This window comes from Mobula hypostoma, chromosome 1 (assembly GCF_963921235.1).
Source record: "Mobula hypostoma chromosome 1, sMobHyp1.1, whole genome shotgun sequence".
NCBI classification, from domain to species: Eukaryota; Metazoa; Chordata; class Chondrichthyes; order Myliobatiformes; family Myliobatidae; genus Mobula; species Mobula hypostoma.
The window spans coordinates 146315734-146336917 of record NC_086097.1 but is presented as its reverse complement, the minus strand read 5'-3'; the positions used below and the strand labels follow the sequence as shown (position 1 = coordinate 146336917).

Sequence of the window (21184 nt, the reverse complement as noted above, 5' to 3'; positions counted from 1 at the left end):
TGTTCAACTAGTTTACACAATGAGAGCACTTAGAGGAATCTCATGTGGATTGTTTTAAGTTTCACTTCCACCACATGACCTATTCGACCAATTGTCTAAAAATGGAAGTGTTAAAGACAATTTGTCAAGTTCAAACATAAAATGCTGCTTGATTATTTATATTAATACTTAAGTTAATATCCATACTTTTTCATAATTGTTCAGCACAACTAGTCACTACTTTTCAAATGTAATTGTTCTTGAAGTTCAGTAGGATTTTGACCTAAGGGACTATTTTTCATGTGCTAATAGTTTGTAAAACATCCTATTTTGAAAGCTTTTAAGATGTCATACAGAGATTAATTTTGGGTGTCACTAGTTTTACGGAACAGCTGAAAAATATTTTCCTAAAAATAACTTTAGTTTTAATTATTTTATCTTATCTAACCAGAATATTCTAATATTTATTCTATTCATTCACCAGCTCCAAAACTACTTATTAGATTGGAAGCCAATTAAGAAAATCTCTTGCACACTTTCTCCCCCCCCCCAATTGTTTAATTAGTCAGGGCATGAAGGGATGTGGGGAAAAGGTGATTGGATCAGCCAAGCTGAAATGACAGAGCAGCCTCAGTGGGCCAACTGGCCTATTTCTACTCCTATGTCTTATGTCTTATGATCTTGCCATAATGATGGGACTAATATTTGTTCTTCAGTCAACACTGCCTCATCAGTTGCTTACTGGAGATGGACGCCAGATTTTGGAGCTAGGCTATGAAATCGAAAGCATAGGCAGCATGAAATTTTAAAAGTTTCTTGTTTGTAAATATCCAAAAAAAAGGGATCTAGGCAAGTTATATTTATTAGATAACTGTTCAAAAGACATGAAACAATTATTCAGAAGTAAATCATGGAAACATGTTACACCCTTCATTTTCCATATCAAAAAGGCTTGATCCATAACTGAAGGTTGAAAAAAAAATTAGATATAATAGGGCTTGATAATATGAATTTGTTAAAACAAAAAATTTATGAAATTGGAACCATATTCGTAATGTATGTTTAATTATTGGATTAACCAATTGTTTGTTTAATTTAGAAAATACAAAGGGAAGTGAAGTTCCTAAAATAGAAACCAATAAAAACCCTTGTACAGAGTATCCTTCAAGGTGTACCCATTGTGGACTTCGAGTTATATCCCAATCTTGTGTCCAAAATATTAAATATCGAATATTAATTGCCCAGTAATAGAATCTTAAATTCGGCAATGCCATTTATTTATTCAGCATTTTCATATGATGTAGTTTGACCTTTTCCGAATCCTTTTTACTAACTTAGAACATATTGTGTGCAGTTTTGGTCCCCTAATCTAAGGCATCCTTGCCATAGAGGGAGTACAAAGAAGGTTCACCAGATTGATTCCTGGGATGGCAGGACTTTCATATGATGAAAGACCGGATCGACTAGGCTTATACTCGCTGGAATTTAGAAGATTGAGGGGGGATCTTATTGAAACATATAAAATCCTAAAGGGATTGGACAGGCTAGATGCAGGAAGATTGTTCCCGATGTTGGGGAAGTCCAGAACGAGGGATCACAGTTTGAGGATAAAGGGGGGAAGCCTTTTAGGACCAAGATTAGGAAAAACTTCTTCACACAGAGAGTGGTGAATCTGTGGAATTCTCTGCCACAGGAAACAGTTGAGGCCAGTTCATTGGCTATATTTAAGAGGGAGTTAGATATGGCCCTTCTGGCTAAAGGGATCAGGGGGTATGGGGGGAAGGCTAGTACAGGGTTCTGAGTTGGATGATCAGCCATGATCATACTGACTGGCGGTGCAGGCTCGAAGGGCCGAATGGCCTACTCCTGCACCTATTTTCTATGTTTCTATGAATAGACGAGCAGAGTTGACGACATTAATGATTGTATTTGATCTAATATATTGGTTCAGCCTTGTTTTGTTCTGTTTGTCTTTTTTAGGTTTAGTCATTAGTTGTTTTTGTTTGGGTTTTTTTCTGGGTTTTTTTCCGGGGGGGGGTGTTTTCTTTGCAATATCCTTTTTTTTCCGTGATTAACTATATCAAGAGTTTGGAAAGCTATTACACTTGTACTATTTGTAGTCTTTTTTGTAGATGTTTAATAACAATGAGGTAATTCCAATCTCTTTGTATCACTATTATTATGTTTATGAGCTTGAAAATTAATAAAAAGATTGAAAAAGAGAAAGATTTTGGAGCTAGAGGTTGCAGTAGGATTGTTCCATTGATAGTGGTGTTCATGTTTTAATCAATACAGCAAATGGGGGGGGGGGGGAAACTGCGTGGTTTAGTTAATAAATTGATGGAAGTTTTTTTTTTCTTCTTTTGTACCATAATCCTGCCTTTTTATTTTAGGGCTTGCTTTCAAATAACAGCTGTCTTTTCAAGCATGGAAGAAATCCTTACAAATGAAACTCAAAACCTTGATGGTATGATAAGATTGATTCCAGAGATTAGGAAAGGTTGGTCAGGATATGGGATGAACTATTTAACAATAAAATGAAATTAATTAGAAAGAGGATGTTAAATATTTGGGATTTTATAGTCAAATGGTTGTGAAATGCCTAAGAACTGAAGATGTTGAATAATAGAAATTAATAAATAAATACTTCCTAATTCCTGCCACCCCCCCCCCTTAAAAATACCAAGTCTCTGACATTAAATCAGAGTTGAAACAGGTGACTTTAGACTAGTGTGACTAGCATTCACTGACCTGCTGGATGGTTCCCACATTTTATTACGGTTTGTTTTTCTGTCTGCTGAACATGTGCCTTATTTCTCCCCTGTGCTGTTTAGTCTTAATGCACCATAAAATTTATATCTTATTATTAAAATGTTGCAGTTAGAAAAGCACTATATTCAATGACTATAGCTAAACAGGGAATAAGGCAACTAGTTTCAATATGTGTGTTTAATACAAATACAGTTTAGAGAACTTGTATCAAATTCTTTGAAGTGTTAATACATTATTAACATGCAATAAAACCACAGGAATTTTATAGGAACTCATTAAACATTCATGAATTAAGTTCTTGGAATGTAAATCCATAATAACGTGTGACTTGAGAGAACTAGCATTTGAATATTGTATTTAATTAACAATGGTTTAAAAAATGAAATTGTACTACACATTAAAACATTTCTATAATGTACTATATCCGCTTTTTAGGAAGGGCAATACAGTTAATCATGAGGCAGTGAGCACTCTGTATAGCTGGGTACAAAACTTGCAATCAAAATCCAATGTCTAATTAAACTCGTCTAATTTATATCCTCTGTTATTGTAAGTAGGATAGTACAAATCCACAGTTGGTGAAAGTATGCAATCAGGTGGATGTGTTCAGATGAGTCTTTGTATAACTGTTTGTGCTGTATTTATAGTAAACTCGGTCCATGTGTTATACTTCCTTGTTTCTATATCTGTTATGAGATTGGTGAAGGTGAAGTATGGAGTGCATTTAAATTGGTCCAATGTAGCATAATACTTTTGTCAGTAATGTAACAGTGTTTTGATGAAAAGAGCTCACGGAAAGAGCACTCTAAATGGATCTTTAAAATGAACTACAAATGTAGTTAAAAGGATGACTTTAGTAGTACTTCTTTCAGTACTGTTTTGCTGTCTGTTCACTTCAAGGGCAATGGAATCTTGAGGATTGTAGTTTCCAGGTATCACATAGGGAGATGCCTTTCTTCCTTAGTTCAAAAAACGTATGAAAAACTTGCCATTAGAGCAAAGCTTGTTGATGAAAGACTGTTGAGCAGAGTCTGTCCCTTATTATTTTGAGATTAAGGTTAGCACATAAGGAAAAGTTGTGGAAGGTATGCTAGAATATTTACCTTTAGTGCATTTGATTTATGTTGACAATTTGGAAGGAGCACTTCAAAGAGCTTCTGAACAATTATTCTTGTCCTTTATGAATATCCTTTACTCCATCCAAAGACAAACTCCCTGGTTCAGATTTTTCATCAGCCCAGATGAACAAGGTTAAGAGACCATATGCAAACTGAAAAGAAATAAGGCCTCAGAAGCAGATGGTATCCTTGCTGAAGTTCTAAAATCTAGTCAAGAGGGACCTTGGTCAGATTGGCAGTACTTTCTCATGATGATGTGCCAGGGAACCTCAGATGCTGTGAACCCAACAACCTAGATTTGGCCAGTTATCATTCAAAGTAGAAGAACAATTTGGATGGCATTGAGAACCTTGAACCCATTGTCAGTACACAGGGGCCCAGTGTAAATGATTATAGGAGCAACCACCCACTTCATCAAAGGCTATTTTAAAGACAAGCTGGTGCACGATTGCTGTTTTAGTACTCTCCATACCAGCCTTGCTGAGAAATTCCATGTAAGACACTTAAATGTAGGTATGGCGAGGGATCTGTTGAGGGAAGTGAAGCAATAGAAAGCTTGCAATTGATATCTCTGTGGAAATTGCTTTCAGTGTCAGAACCTTTCTATACTGTGATGTAATTCATGCAGCACAATGGCTGAGATAGTAGAACCACTATCTCAGTGCAAGAAACCAGGTTCAATGCTGGCCTTTCGTCAGTGTGGAGTTTGGCATGGTCTCCCTGTGCTGCTAGGGGTTTCCTCTGCATGCTTTTTCCTCCTCTATCTCATAAGCATGCAGATTGTTAGGTTAATTCACTATAAATTGTAATGGAGCATTGCAGCATGAAAACAGGCCCTACAGCCAGGAAACAGAGTTGACCTTAAAAAAAAGTATTGTTTCACACCATAACAGTTCTATGTATTCTCCGTACACAACACATTTCCCTTTGAGGGAAAACTCATTAAATATTGGCTACAATGCTATTTTTTTCCTCCAAAATTGTTCATTTTGAGCAGTAATTGGATAAATTAAATTTTCAGCAAAGGGCTTTATTTGGTTCATGGTAATTTGAAAGAGGAAATAGAAAATGTATGGCTGATCTGCGGGATTGAAGTAAAATCTCAAATTACGCAAACAGCAGCCCTGCTGAAAAACATTAGGCGAAATCTTGAGGCAGATTCCAGAAATTACTGACGTATCATCCGATATTTGAAAGAAATAAGATCTGTTTTTTATAACATGAAAACAGTAAATTTGAAAGCATAGGTTAGAATACTGTCATATAAAATTACAACATGGGAAAATTATTTTTTTTAGGAGAGTTGGAAATTTGCTATTTATGTAACATGCTGAGTTGTATATCTTAATGATAAAATGGGAGCTTTTGATTACATCTTAATGACTGTTGCCTTGAGATAGACTGCAATTCATTAAAATTATTTCACTTTTTGACCTTTATTTTTACCTGTCAACATATAAATAAAATGTAGAGGCATGCCTAGTTAATTTTCTCCTACAACCTGCAAGTTATAGCCTCAAAAATTGCACAGTTTCACTATTTGCAAGAATAATATTACCTTAAGCATTATTAAGGAGCAATAGTTTTCCTGTAGGATTTCTCCCAAGTTTACTATGTAATGTTTATTTTGGCCTTTTTAACTATACCATGGTTTTTTGTGTAGGACCTCATTATTTTAATTTGACCTATCAATATTGCATGCTGTTTAAGTTTCTAAAAAAAAGCCTTAACCCTTTCATTGCTGGATTTCTAGCCTTTTTGTGCATGTAGGAGTTCCCAATCTGGGGTCCATGGACTCCTCTGTTAATGATGGGGAATAGCGATGATTTGTGCTGTTATTCCTTTAAAGGTTTCCTTTTTATAACAAGTTTTCCCTTCACGTTTGTATTTGAGGGTGCTTTGTCTTGATTTTTTTAATCTATTCATGCAGTGTACTAAATAATATTATTTCCCTTTACCATTATGCTGTGTGATAACTGCATCAGATAAGAAAATGTTCCTGAATACTTAACACAACAAACAATCTGCTGGAGGAACTCAGCAGATTAAGTAGCATCGTAGGGTGAGTGGAGTGGAATGGTCCATGTTTTTGGTCAAAGCTGTGCATCAGGACTGAGCAAATTGGGGTAATAGCCTCTATAAAGAGGAGGGGGGTAAAGGTGAGACAGACTAGAGGCAATTGACAGACTGACATGGGAAGTGGGGGAGCTGGTGGTTTGGGGGGTTGGTGTGATCAATGATGTGCAGATTAATCAGTGAGGAAAGGAAGAACATTTAGTGTTTGAAGACAAAAATTTGTTATCTCCCTTAAACTTTCCTCCACTCATCTTAAACAGATGTCCTCTGGTATTGGCCATTGCCACACTGGAAAAAAAGGTGCTGACTGTTCACTCTATCTATGCCTTCCATAATCTTACACATCTCCATTAAGTTGCTTCTCATCCAACATCAATCCAAAAAGAAGAGCCCTAGCTCACTCAACTCTTCCTCAGTAGACGCATCTGAATCAGACAGCTGCTTTTTTTTTCTTATCACAGACTTTTATTTCATTCTGTATCCAGATAATCAAATGTTCCTATACTATTATTAGTTCATGCCCTTTTGAATATTTTTCACTGTTAATCATTAATAAACTGCCAGTATTATCATATTCAACATTTAAGGCAATGTCAAAGATAATTTATCTATATTACTCTTACTGCAGAGGTGAAAAGACAAGATAGGTTGTGTGAACATATCAGGCACTCATGAGAACTTGTTGTAGAATTGGAAGCCTGTGGTATTGGTAGTTGTGGCTGAGTGGAAATGATTTTTGTCATGCTCCTTAAACCACCAGAACAGTGAAAATGTTCATTGCAACAAAATGGCAAATTTCTGAGTTTGTTGACCAATGCCGAATTAGTGAGAAATGTTATTTTACTTGTGATTTTGCTTAATTTGTTGCAGATTTTGGTGTAAGCGCATTCCTGGCAACAGGAGGTGACATGACCAGGAATAAAGTGAGAAAGACCTTTGTTGGCACACCCTGTTGGATGGCACCTGAAGTCATGGAACAGGTGGGGCACTTGATATTCACATTAAAATACTTTGCTTGCGTTGGATTCTATTCATGGGTATTTGAAACTTAATATATGAGGACTTCAAATCAATGAGCTTCTGGGAATTGCAAATGTTACGGGGCTACTTATTGAGTATTTTCTTTATACATCATGTAAAACTCCTGAATTTCATTGTGTACAGTAACCTCTTATTTTATCCTATAGTTCTCTTAAGCTGCTTCTATTGAGCTCTTGGCCATTTTTAAAAATAATCATCTGCTGGAGTACCTGGGTAAAGGGCAACATCCTGGGGCTCTTAATGGCACATATGCACTTGACAGTATAATAGGAGTGAGGAAGTGAATATGAAGCTTCTACCCACCTACTCACTTTTTCATGTTAGATTTAACGTGGGTGATCAAACTAGTCCCTTTCTAGGTTTTGTGGATCAACGAGTGTACTACAGGTGATACTGAGACTGATCAAGGACCATGTTTTATGATTCTGGATGTATTGGTGTGAAATATATAATTTCAAGTTAATTGCATCCATGCTTTGCATCAACAGGTTAAAGGGTATGACTTCAAAGCAGACATTTGGAGCTTTGGAATTACAGCCATTGAACTGGCTACGGGAGCAGCTCCTTATCATAAATACCCACCAATGAAGGTAAGAGTCACTGGCAAGTCTAGTAGTTGCAATTGCCCAACAATTGAAATGAAAATATGGGAAATAAAATTTTCATCCTCAAGCAAAAGTTTATCGTGCACTGCATAGCACAGAAGCAATCCGTTGGATGTTTTTAACATGGAGCAAACCAAAACTCATCTCATTTTTTTTTTATTATTGTCCTTGTCAGCAATAAAGTATTTTACACTATTTTCTTTTCCCAATTGCAATTTGGAGGAAAAAGTGGAACCCATTTGGAGAACTAACTCTCTTCAAATATGAAATCAGCATGTATTCATCAAAATAGGCACTTTGGGCCTAGACATTGATCATAGTATACCTAAGAGAAAATGATGACTTAGATCAATGTTTCACAAGTCTTCAAAATTTGTTTTCCTTGTCTGAAAATCTAAGATTGATTACCTTAGTAATGAACATTATTGGGTCCTGCTATTACTAGAATGGTAGAAGAATTAAATGGAGCTTGGTTACTTTTGTCTATCTCCATTGCTTTAGTCTGAATGCTGATTCATGCTTGGCATTAAATAGATGTCTAGAACAGTTTGTGTTCAATTATATACAATAAGTTCAGCTTGTTTTTCAGCTATTTAATGTATTCTAGCATCTATAGTTGGAAAAATGAGCCCATTTGATCAATTGCATTAAAATTTTGCATCTTTTAAACAAATCATTTAACCATTTGCTTCAATTGAAGATGGTTTAAATTCCACAGGTTGATTTCTTATCATCTGTTGTTTGTTCAGGTTTTAATGCTAACTCTTCAGAATGATCCCCCCTGTTTGGAGACAGGTGTGCAAGATAAGGAAATGGTCAAAAAGTATGGCAAGTCCTTTAGAAAGATGATTTCACAGTGTCTACAGAAAGATCCAGAAAAAAGGTAAAAATCAGAGTTCTGCTCTTGTTTGGTTTCTGTATTCTGGGATTGGAAGTCAGATTGCTGAATTAAGACTCTCTCAATGCTGGATAATTAACTTGTTGCAATCACAAATTGTAAACGTCTACTCCACAAATCACTTTGTTAGATCAAATGAAAATGACCGTTTGTTTTTATAATGATGACCATATTTCCTATGATACTTTAAAAGAACGGATAATCAAATAAAAACTTACCTTTTAAGGTTGTCGTAAGTTTAAAATTGGCAAAATTAAGAATTGGGTTCCTTAATCCTGTCTATTTAGAGGTTATTTATTTATTTTATTTAGCGATATAGTGTGGAATAGACCCTTCAAGCTGCACTGCCCAGCAAACCCCAATTTAACCCTAACCTAATCACAGAACAATTTGCAATGAACAATTAATCTACTAACCAGCACATCTTTGGATTGTGGGAGAAAACTGGAGAAAACCCACACATTTTACATGGAGGACATACAAACTCCTTGGAGGTCGCCAGGGTTGAACTCTGAAATCTGATGGCCTGAACTGTAATAGCATTGCACTAACCACTACACTACCATGGAATAAAAGATTGATTTTATCCAGTGACAACACTGTCCATAGAGCAAATAGAGATAATCAAAGGCAATTTGGTGCATGCTGAAAGAGTAAATAGTCATGTAGGAGAGGAGAAAGGAGAGATCCCCCTCGCCCTGATTCAGTATTTGTCCCTCAATAGAACAGCTAATTAGTATTATCTCTGCTTTTTTGGTGGTGGGGGCAGAGGAGAGGAGCAATAAATATGGCTGTACTGTTTCCTAAACAACATGGTGACTATGTTTCAAAACGGCTTCAGCTGAAAAGGTGCTTTTTGTTTCCCTGGTGTCACACAATGTTGTATATACTGTATAAATGTACAAACGAGTGCTAGTTGGGGTACTTTTTACTATTAAGGACTATGATCCTTAATTAATCTCCCTTTCTAACATTAGGTACCTGTAGCCAATATCGGCACCTCCATTGTGAGCCAACTTGACACAGCTCAAGGATAATGTAAATGGGAAACTTCCATCACATACAGGAGGATTACTAAGGCACGATTAAGAAAATTGCTAAGTAAACTCAAAATGAAGTGAGAATTGCTTTTACATGATGGATCATGAAATACAGAAAGTGAAACAAGAAAATGATGGCTTTTATAAAGGAATCTGATGTATACAGGAAAATAACCACTATTGCTCGCTAATGGGGAAGAGAATGGGAGTATTAGGAATTTTAAAGGTTCTTTTAAAAAGTGTATCACAGGCACAATAGGCTAACTGGTTTTCTGTGCAGTGTGATTACCAGGAGTTACTTATCTACTTTGAGAATCAGCATGAAGAGTTGCAGGATTGATTGTAAATGTTGTTGGTCAGGTTACGTTACATTCGGCTTCAAACTGTGCCCATATTCCCAATAGTGAATCAAATTTCAAATGTGAAGTAACAATAACTCAAGGAAGTGGCACAAAGGCCTTTGATTGAATTCATTGAGCTTTGAGTGTGGAGCACTTACTTTGCGATGTCAAACCCTTACATCACAAAGGCTTCAATTGGAGCACTGCTCATCTCATGTATTTGAAGGGTTTGAGTTATCTGTATACATGAACATGCTCACCAAATTATGGTAGGGTGCTGGACTGAAGATTACCGAGCCTGTTGGCCTTTACCACATTCCAGTAATGTTATGTACCAGCAGCAATAGATCACAAATTGAGTCAGGTTTTAATGTTAAAACACTATATGTATTAGTATCTACTCAAAATATAGAAAATTAAATGAAATAAACAGAGGTTAACAGTGTTATATGTGTGTGGCTCCCAAACTGTCAAGCTTAGGAACTGTTCTTAAAGTCTTAAATTGGCAAACTAGAAAGGTCCGGTGATCCACGGAATAAGTGACGAGAGAAACTTGTAAATCCACATTAAAATGTAGAGAGGAGGCGATCACGAAGAATTCCACAGGTTCCACGCTGGGAAAACAAAGTAACAGTCGCTGAAGATCTTATCCGTCGAGTTGTCCTGAAATCCACTTAGAAATATCACAAGGATAACAGTCATGGAATATTCCTTAGCACAAGTGGTTACCACATAACATACCCGAAACCATGTAAGGGTTAACAAAGGTGGTCGCCACAGGGCACTCCAACAAAATCCACATATGGATCATACACAGTGACAGTCACAATCTGGCAAGGGAAAGTATCAGACTTTAGCCATTGTGGCAGCAAGCTCCTGCTGGCAGCTTGAGGTCCAAAGCTTCCACATTCTCTCCTTCTCTGAAAGTCCCAGCGGTCTGTTGCAGCTTGTTATACTGACGTCATAGTCCCATCTCATCCAGGTGTTTTAAAGTGACACCCACAGTAAATGAAACTGGTCACGTAACAGTAGTTTTAGTGTTTTTCTGGTGTTGGGCACAGATTACTCTAGATGTTGAGCCCAGTACATAACCACAATGCAAATATAACTTTGAAAGCCCAGTGTTAATTGTCTCTGTCCTGCTTGTATTCCATTGAGTACTTTTCAAACATGCTTTCATCACTTGTATGGTGCTCCAAACCTGGGAAAAGCTAAGGCAAGTGTTTATCGCATGTATAAACAATCTAGTTTATTAATAATCACAGCAATTTGTTCATTAAGCTCATGCTATTTTAGCTGCTTTATCTCATTTCAGATGACTACTTATTTTTATTAATCGGTCACTTTATAGTCCACTTAAAAAGCATTTCAGAACAGAAAGCTTCCTCATAGTTTTGGCTTTCTGAATATCATCCAGCCTTTAGATTATGCTAAATACTCTCTAAGCTTCTGTCAAACTAATCACAGTGCAATAACCAGGATGTGTGAAATGAGAAGTATATCAAGTCAAAGTGGAAATGTTGTTATTGTAATAGCATTTTAGACAGTGATTGGAAATCCATTTTTAAGTCTTCAAGTTTTAGCTGTTGTCTTGAACAAATGACTGACATAGTCTACTAATCTTCCCTTGTTCTTTATCACAAATGGGTTTTCTAAACAATATTCAGTAAAATTTCAAATGATATGCCTTTGTAATCTACTAAGTTCATCTAGTCAAGAATCGCTTCTTTCTTTCTTAATTAGAATTTTTTTATTGCAGACCTACAGCCGCAGAATTTTTAAAGCACAAATTTTTCCAAAAAGCAAAGGTAAGTGATTTTTTTAAAAAAACAGTTAAGCAATACAACTGATGCACCTGTTCAGCTGTGTTGATAATGTGCAAGTTTCATCTGTATATCGCCTAGAGTATATATTGGAAACGATAACCTAAGGAAGGAATGCTTTGCTGCACCCAAAGACCTATAGGTGCACACAGTTGCAACACTTAGCAAGTAATTGTTGCTGAGCTACAGTATTCATATACATCCCAGGAGGCGCTTTGTGTACATGGTGATTTGTATTCCTCTGTTCACTTATCAAATACACAACCTTCACTCAGAAGAAGAAAAAACATTTGCATAAAGCTTTCCATTCTAAGTTACTAAAGCTAGAAAATCAGCAGAATGATATCAAAAGCTAATATACAGATGGCAGTCTGGGTGGCTGTTAACTCAGATGAAGCCAACAATGGAAGAGACCCTCATAAATGATTGGAAAGAAATTCCTCTGACCTGTTCTTGTTCTCATTGCCTACATAAGCAGAGTTCCAGAGATGGATGAAAATTGGAAGAGTTTTTAAAATTAACCAAGCGTTAACCATCTGCACAATTGCCTAATGGTCATATTTTGGATCGGCTTGTGCTGCAGAGCACTTAAGATTGCCAATATCAAGTTGAAAAACTACATCATGCACATATCTGAGAGGAGGATATATTTAGATGGGGGAGATGTGAGTGAAGGGTTTTCAACTAAGTGAATATGCAAGTACATGGAAAAATATAACATGGGGTAAAATGTGAGTGCATCGGATGAAGGCCGGTTCTTCGCTTGCAAGAATCAGGAGGAAAGAGGAGTCCTCAGGAGCACCAGCACGGTAGTTGGTGACTGTAGAGGACAATTCTGAATCTGCAGACTCTGGAGCAGTAGGGACACAGGAACAGCTTGGGTGAAGGCACTTGGGTAGTGGGATCCTTGCTGAGTCTCCTCTTCTCAGCATTCGCTCTTCTGGATTCCTCAAAATTCTTGGCTGCTCCGACGATCAGCATTCTTCAACGTCTCTGTCAGAAGCCAGCTGTTGCCACTCGTTGACCTTGATATTTGCCTGAGAGAGCTGCTGCTTAAGTTGGTCTTTGTACCTCTTGTGCGGGGCACCATGATCTCTTTTGCCCTAGAGAGTTCTCCATAGAGTACTACTTTCGGTAACTTGAAGTTATCCGTGCGAGACACGTGGCCTGGCTAGCGGATTGCTTGAGCAGCAAAGTGGCTTCAATGCTTGGAAGTTGAACCTTCTCCGGGACCTCCGCTATTGGAGACATGATCCTGTCAGCTGATACTCATGGTGGAGCAGAGGCAGCACTGATGGAAGCACTCAAGCAACCAGGTGTTCTTGTGCAAATCCCAGGCTTCGGAGCCATACGGCAATGTTGTAACGACTGCAGCCCTGTACACCTGGATTTTTGGGGACAGACACAGCTGATGGTTCTTCCATACACGTTTCTGGAGGCGCCCAAAAGTATTGATGGCTCCAGCGAGTCGATTGTCAACTTACCTTACTATCATAGTGTCGTTAGAGATGATGCTTCCCAGGTAGGTGAACTGCTCAACCGTGGTGAGAAGGTGGTCGTCAGTGGTGGTCCAAGGTGGGTAATAAATGCCACGACGGGGCTTCTGATGGAGGATTATTGTTTTTGTCCAGACTGACAGTTAACCTGAATGCCCTTACAGCCTTGGTGAGCTAAGTGACTACAGCCTATAGCACGTCAAGTGTGTGTGTGAGAACAGCACAGTCGTCTGCATAAAATAGCTCGAGAATAGGCTCTTACATGGTTTTTGTTTGGGCAAGAAGGTGGCAGAGGTTGAAGATATCTTTGTCAGTGCAGAAAGGATGTAGATACTCCTGGAGGTGATCTCTTTCGCTTCTCATAGCATCATGCTGAAAAAGATGACAAAGAGCGTTGGCGCCCAAACACAGTCATGCTGGTTCTGATGGGGAATGGGTCAGACAGATCGCCGTTGTGTTTAACCTGACCACTTTGGCCTTAATGGAACTGCTGCAGGATGGTGAGGAATTTCAGGGACAGCCAAGCTTCAATAGAATCTTCCAGTGATAATCAAGAACAACAGGGAGAAATCGGATTTTTCAAACACCAGAGGACCCTGCTGTCCACCACCAGAAAGACCTCACCAGTATTCTCTTGGATAGAATCATCCCTACCATTGCCAAAGGCAACCTCAAAGTCAGTGCGGTTTCAGAGTGAACAGAGGCACATCTAGCATGATCTTTTTCTTGCGCCAGGTACAGGAGAGGTGTCGTGGTCAGAACATGGGACTATACACACCATGCATTGACCTGATAAAGCCTTTGATACAGTCAGCCATAATGAGTGCATCAACTTTGGTCTTAACATACAGCATTTTTAAAAATTACTTAAAGTGGTGAACCTTTGAGATTTTCTATCGTAAACTGCTATAGAGACTCAGTTGCTGAATATATTTATATGTTTGTGTATTAAAGGAATTGCAAAATATGGGGTTAGTGCAAGTGGTGCCGAGGTAAAAGACTTAATGCTGGAGTAGATACAAGGGTCTGAATAGCCTGCACTTTGTGCTCAGCCAATTTCAACAACTCAATGACCTGCCTCAGTGCATCAGCCCTTTTCAGTTTTTGCAAAGAGTCTTGCACAAATTCTTGGAAATTAATTTAATTCATTGACATTGCACTGCCAGCAGAAGCATAATCACTAGGGAATACAGACAGAACATTCACAAGTTACTTTCACTTACAGGAATGTTATTTCTGGGCCTTGTGCCTCCAGCTTAATCCAGATCCAGCAACTTAGGTCAGTGTTTCACCTGAGCAAAATGAAGTAAAGCTTGATACGTTTCTACAGAAAAGTTTCAGATGAGGCTTGACATAAGTAGTGGTGTTGTGCTGAGGAGGACTCTACTAACAAAGCTTTCAGAAATGTCATAAGAGAACGTAGTTAGAAACTCCATACTGCACTAGTCCTCGACTACTTCTGCAAATGTAATTGTGCCTTGTGTTTCTGTAGCTGCCACACAAAGTTCATTAAAATGCAACTGCAGATGAGTAGCAAGAACTACTTATTCTCAAGTGGCTATTGTTGCTGGCCCACTTTGCCCTATCTACTATTTGCCACAATTCCAATGTTTTATGCATGATGGTAAAAGGATCACGAGCAACACCAACCTCCCAGTTCATAAAGACATGACACGCGTTCTGGGGAAAAATGGCTAGTATCCATGTTTTGGGTACAAAGCTGCTGTCTACTTGGAAGGAACTGTGAAACACGTCCAGAGTTGAAGTATTGGTTCAGCTTCACTCAAGGGCCATGGACAGCTTATAAAAATCTAAGTGGGGCACTGACACTCTGGCCACCTGCTTTAAAAATGGGCAATACATGAGGACTCTGTTACTGAGTTCCAAACAAAAGAACACATTGTATCAGTCTGCCCTATAAGTTGTTATGTACAAAGCACCTTGTTTCCCCATTTGGATTTTTTTTAAAAAAGAGGCAGCAGACTAGATATTCAGCTTCTCCACAGGTGGTCCCAAACCCTGCTGCGAAACAAGGGTTGGCTATGGGGATAGCAACTCCATCCTGTGCAAAATCCAGCGCTACAGAAACTCCAAAGATCTCATCACTTAGAAAGGAAGGATCCTAGATGGGCTACACCTTGAAAGACTGAGAGACTAGCCTATGTCCCAGAAGGGGTGATTGTGCTTAAGAAGAAGACGACGAGATTGAAGTTTGAGGATTTTCATTTCAAAGGAAAGGAAGAATCATTTTAAAAAATCCCGTTAAAGTACATACATCTGAAGGGAACCTGTGGTCATTGGGTGAAGCTCCTGAGGTCACCACCTAACATTGTTGGAGGTACCTTTGTCATACTGCAGCAGTTCAATAAGGGTCACCTCTTTCAATGGCCTTTTTGTTTTGGCTAAAACAGGGATAGACAATTTGAGTTTGTTAGTGTTGCTCATGTCCCTAGAATTTTGTTTTGTATTCTTGGTCAACAATCCACTAATGAAATCTAGAACTGAAAATTGCACTTCTGTAGGTATGGCCTTTATCATGAAGGTCCATTTTAGGATACTGCAGAGATATAATTGATCAGTATAGAAAATTATTTTGAATTATTAAGAAAAGACTTAAAACAAAAATGAGAAAGAGAAGGAATTTATGAAAGAATTCTAGATCTGAACAGATGGAGTGGCATATGAAGGGAGAAAAGATTTGAAACTAGAGTCATCAGAACAATTTAACTAGGGAAGATTGCATTTAAATAGTGGAAGGACCATGGAGTAGGGACAGATAAGATAGCTAATATAGTGAAAAGAACTTTCCTTTATTGACAGGAATATAGAACATCAAAGTCAAGAGCAAAAAGTACATTTATACTTCAAGTTGTTATATCCTCTTTTATATACTTTTTTTTGACTAATATACTCTAATCTTTGTTAACTTTTTGCACTTCCCCGAATGCATTAGAAAAGTTTGAAGGTTCAATGAAAGGTGTTATCAAAGTACATATGTCACCATATTCAGAATCAGGTTTAATGTCAGCGGCATATGTTATGGAATTTGTTAACTTTGTGGCAGCAGTACAATGCCATACATGATAAATAAAGAAAAAAAACTTGAAATTATATAGCGGAGGGGAAGAAGCTGTTCCTGGAACACCTAAAGTAGTCCTGAGATTCACTTTATTGTGAGCATACTCAGTAAATAACCTTAATAGATTCGATGAAAGACCACACCAACAGGGTGTACAACCACTGTGCAAAAGTCAACAAACTGCAAAAACAAAAAAAGAATAATAATAATAATAAATAAATAAGGAATAAATATTGAGAACATGAGATGGAGTCCTTGAAAGTGAGTCCGTAAGTTGTGGGAACAGTTGAATGATGGAGAGAGCGACATTATCCCCATCAAGAGCTTTATGCTTGAGGTAATAACTGTCCTGAACCTGGTGGTGCAGGTGGTAATTTAATTATTTTTATACTATCTTTCCATTTAATAATTCAAGTGATTTCCAAATTACATGTCAAAAACTAAATATTTGCTATGAATATCACAGCTCTTGTTTCTCCAAATATGACATGCAAATATTAAATTTGACTTGATTTTTCTTGTGCTTTCATTGGATTGAAGGTCCTGCTTTAGTAACTTCCATAGGTATATTTTTGATTACACCAAACTAGCTTGGGTCTTAATATTCATTTTTCAGGACAATTATCTTCAAAGCTTGCTATTAGCTATAAATAGAGCTTGATGCTTCTCAATTAAATATTCAATGAGAAACATTGATCAAGTAACTATAGAGATGGAATTAACAAAGCACATAGTTAACCCAATTTGATTGGCAGATAATCTCTACACTTTCAATTTGAATAGTAGTTTGTAAATGTATTAATTTCAACTCTTTAATTATTTTCAGAACAAGGAATATCTTGAAGAAAAATTGCTAGCTCGAGCACCTACTATGGCAGAAAGATCAAAAAAGGTAAACTTTATTCATTTTTATTCTCCTACAAAATGCACTTTAAGTGCAGTCCTACAGGGGACAAAATGGAGTGAGGAGTCCAGAGGATGTGGGAAGTCTTGGAAGGAGTTGCACTTTTTTTTAAAATTTACACTGGTATGCATCTGAATCTATTTTACTGTTAAAGCTCAAGTAAAATAGAGAGAATGAGATGATTACAATTGCATAATTACTTTTCTCTGAATGTACATAGCTTTGTGTTGAATAGGTGAGAAGGGTTCCAGGCTCCAGTGGTCGATTACACAAAACAGAAGATGGTGGCTGGGAATGGAGTGATGATGAATTGGATGTAGAGAGTGAAGAAGGAAAGGCTGCAGTTTCTCAGTTGCGGGTAGGTTTTTTAATTCAGGAGACAAAAAAGAATACGTAAACATTGAAATTGAGCTTACATGCACCACTTGCACTGGCTGCTCATTCCACACTCTCACAACCCTCTAAGTGAAGAAGTTTCCCCTCATGTTCCCCTTAACCTTTTCACCTTTCACCCTTAACCCATGACCTCTGGAAAAAGCCTGCTAGCATTTGCACTGATCCCTGCGGCACTCAACTAGTCACAAGTCTCCAGTCAGAGAGGCACCATGTGCTACCACTCTCTGGCTTCTTCCATAAAGCCAATGTCTAATCCAATTTACCACCTCATCTTGAAGGTCAAGCAACTGAACCTGCTTGACCAACCTCTCATATGGCACCTTGTGAAATGCCTTGCAAAGTCCTTGTAGATAACATCCACTACCTTGCCTTCATCGATTTTCCTGGTAACTTCCTCAAAAAACTCCATAAGATTGCTTGGACACAAACTGCAGTGCACAGACCCATGCTGACTATCCCTAATTAATCCATATCTATCCAAATACTCATGTATCAGTCCCTTAGAATACCTTCTAATAACTTTCCCACTACTGATGCCAGGCTCACTCACCTATAATCTCCTGATTTATTTTTATAGCCCTTCTTAAACAGTGCAACAACAGTAGCTTTTATCCATTCTTCCAGTACCTCACCTGTCACTAAGGATCATTCAAATATCTCTGCTCGGAGCCCCTGCAATTTCTGCATATTCCTCCCACGGGGTCCAAGAGAACACCTCGTCAGGCCCTGGGGATTTATCCTCCCTATCTTGCCTCAAGATAGCAAGCACCACCTCCTCCTGTAATCTCTGTAGGGCCCATGCCCTCACTTCTGCTTTGCCTCCCTTCTATAGACTATCTCCATTCCCCTGAGTGAATGCATATGCAAAAAATCCATTAAAGATCTTCCCCATCTCTTTAAGCTCTATGCATAGGTTACCATTCTGATCTTCCAGAGGATCAATTTTGTCCCTTGCAATCCTTTTACTCTTAACATACCTGTAGAATCCTTTAGGATTGGTTGCTAGGGCAACCTCATGCCGCCTTTTAGCCCTCCCGATCTCCTGTACTCTTCGAGTACCTTGTTTGTTTCTCACTAGTTAAACTTGCTATGCATCTCATTTTTTCTTAGCCAGGACTTCAAAATCCCTTTAAAACCTAAGTTACCTTTACCTTTTATTCTTACAGGCACATTAAGTTCTGTACTCTCAACTTCACTTTTGAAATTATCTTGCAATATCGTGACACAAAGCTTCAATGTATATTGGTTACTTTGCTACTAGCTCACAAACTATGCAACATCCAATTCCAAAGGAGCTGCTATTTCTTCCACAGAAATATTATATAATATCACTGAAACATTGAGCAAGCTTTTAGTTAAGTCTAGTGTTAAGACTAGTTTATATCAGCTGTGTTATGTTTTCTGTAATGTGAGAACCAAAACACAGCTGTATATTTTTTTTGTGACAAACGCTTTCAGTTCCTTGTCATACAACATTATTAACCATGTGCTAAAAGAGGCTACTCAGCCCTTTTTTCTCCTGCCATTCAGCGAGGTTATGGCATATTTGACCATAATTCTGTACTCCTGACTAACTGAGAGTGGTTCACCCCCTTACTTAACAAAATGTAACCTACTTGTGCTCATAAAAATATTCAAAGACCTCCACTGCTCATTAAGAAGTCAAAAATCAAATGACCACAAGTCCAAAGTATTATAACCATTTGAAACTTTGTTTGCCTCATTCCTCTCTTATTTCTGAACAATGACCTTTGTTCTTGATTCTTCACAACCATCCTGTCCTGATCCCTCAGGATCTCGTGTTTCAGTTGCATACACTTTCAGTCTTCTAAACTCTATCGAATATGAGCCTAACTTATCCCAGCTTTCCTTGTAGTGCAATCTATTATTCCAGATTCCAGTTTTCAATGATTTAACATCCTTCTTTTAGAAAGACCATTATTGTACACCTAATTCAAATGTGAAGCAAAATCTTGCTCGTTAAATATTCCCTTGTTGTATATGATCTACCTTTACTAATTACTGTACGTCTATACAAGACTTCTGCAAATTCTCCCCACCATTAATGTGCAGTATTTCAGGAAGATGACGTCTATCACTCAGGACCTTAACATCTGGGATATGCCTTCTTCTCATTACTACCATTGAGTGTAAAATTACAGGAGTCTGAAGTTCCATAGCCATTGACTCAGGAGTAGCTTCTTCCCCTTATCAGATGTCTGAACAGTCCATACACACTACCTTGTTATTCCTTTTTTTTTGCACTATTTATTTTAGTCATTTATAGTAATATTCTCTTTGCACTGTACCACTGCCACATAACAAAACCTTTCATTTAAGTCAATGAAAATTCTGACATTTGATTACGATTACAGGTACGCATCATTATTTCTTATTTTTCATGCCAAAATGGGCAGCTTCATATTTTTGAATGTATTATAAGTAAATTTCAATTTGCCCGTACATGAGCTACAAAAATAAAATGTTCATTTTACATAGCTGTAAATTGACGGCAGAGAAAATGGAGAGGTGGTTAGTGAAGAGAGCATTGAGAGTGAAATTAATGCCAGAAATGAGTGTCAAATATTTGTACTGATGTATGTGTTTCTTTCTAATAGAGGATCAGCACAGATTGTACAGTTTCAGTCTTCAGCCCTCTCTTTTTCCAGTAATCATGAAGGGTCTTGCCCCAAAATGTCAGCTGTTTATTTCCCTCCATAGATGCTGCTGGACCTGCTGAGTTCCTCCAGCATTTTGTGTTGCTTCACATTTACAACATCTGTACTGTTTCTTATAAGAATTGAGCCACTTGGCCCATTGAGTCTCTTCCACCATTCAATCACGGCTGATTTATTTTCCTTGTCAATCCAATTTATCTGCCTTCTGCCCGTAACCTTTGATGCTGTCACTAATCAAGAACCTTTCAACCTCCGTTTTAAATATACCCAATGACTTGGCCTTCCCAGCTGTCCATGCAATCAATTCACCACTCTCTGGCTAAAGAAATTCCTCCACATCCATGTCCTAAAGGGACGCCTTTCTATTCTGAGGCATTACCCTCAGGCGCCAGGCACTCTCATTATTAGAAACATCCTCTCCACATGCACTTTGTCTATACCTTTCAGTATTCAGTAGGTTTCAATGACAACCTCACTCATTCTTATAAACTCCAGCAAGTTCATGCCCAGAACCATCAAATGCTCCTTGTGCATTAACCCTGATCTTTCTTATGAGTCTCCTCTGGCTACTCACCAATGCCAGCATATCTTTTTGTATGAAAGGGGCCCACAACTACTCACAATTGGCCAGGTGCTGTCTGATCAATGTCTTATAAATCCTCAGCCTTACATCCTTGGTTTAATTTTCTAGTCCCTTTACACCTTCTGAGTTTTGAATTTTGTTCCAGTTTAGAAAATAGTCTACACCTTTATTCCTTTTACCAAACTACATGACTATGCACTTCTCTGTGCAATATTCCATCTGCCACTTCTTCGCATATTCTCCCAATCTGCCTTTCTGCAGACCCCCTCCTTTCTCAGCACTAACTTCCCCTCCACCTGTTTTTTCATGTCATCCTCAAACTTGGCCACAAAGCCATTAATTCCATCATCCAAAT

General features: G+C 38.0%; 1 protein-coding gene across 1 annotated transcript in view; it reads left to right on the top strand.

Moving 5' to 3' along the window:
• The window catches only part of LOC134351436 (serine/threonine-protein kinase OSR1-like), a 147983-nt gene that overhangs the window by 105402 nt on the left and 21397 nt on the right, over window positions 1-21184 (top strand). The window contains exons 6-11 of the mRNA XM_063057559.1: window positions 6816-6925; window positions 7475-7576; window positions 8341-8474; window positions 11630-11678; window positions 17095-17160; window positions 17408-17530. Coding sequence (XP_062913629.1) covers window positions 6816-6925; window positions 7475-7576; window positions 8341-8474; window positions 11630-11678; window positions 17095-17160; window positions 17408-17530 — 584 coding nt within the window. The remainder of the gene's footprint in view (window positions 1-6815; window positions 6926-7474; window positions 7577-8340; window positions 8475-11629; window positions 11679-17094; window positions 17161-17407; window positions 17531-21184) is intronic.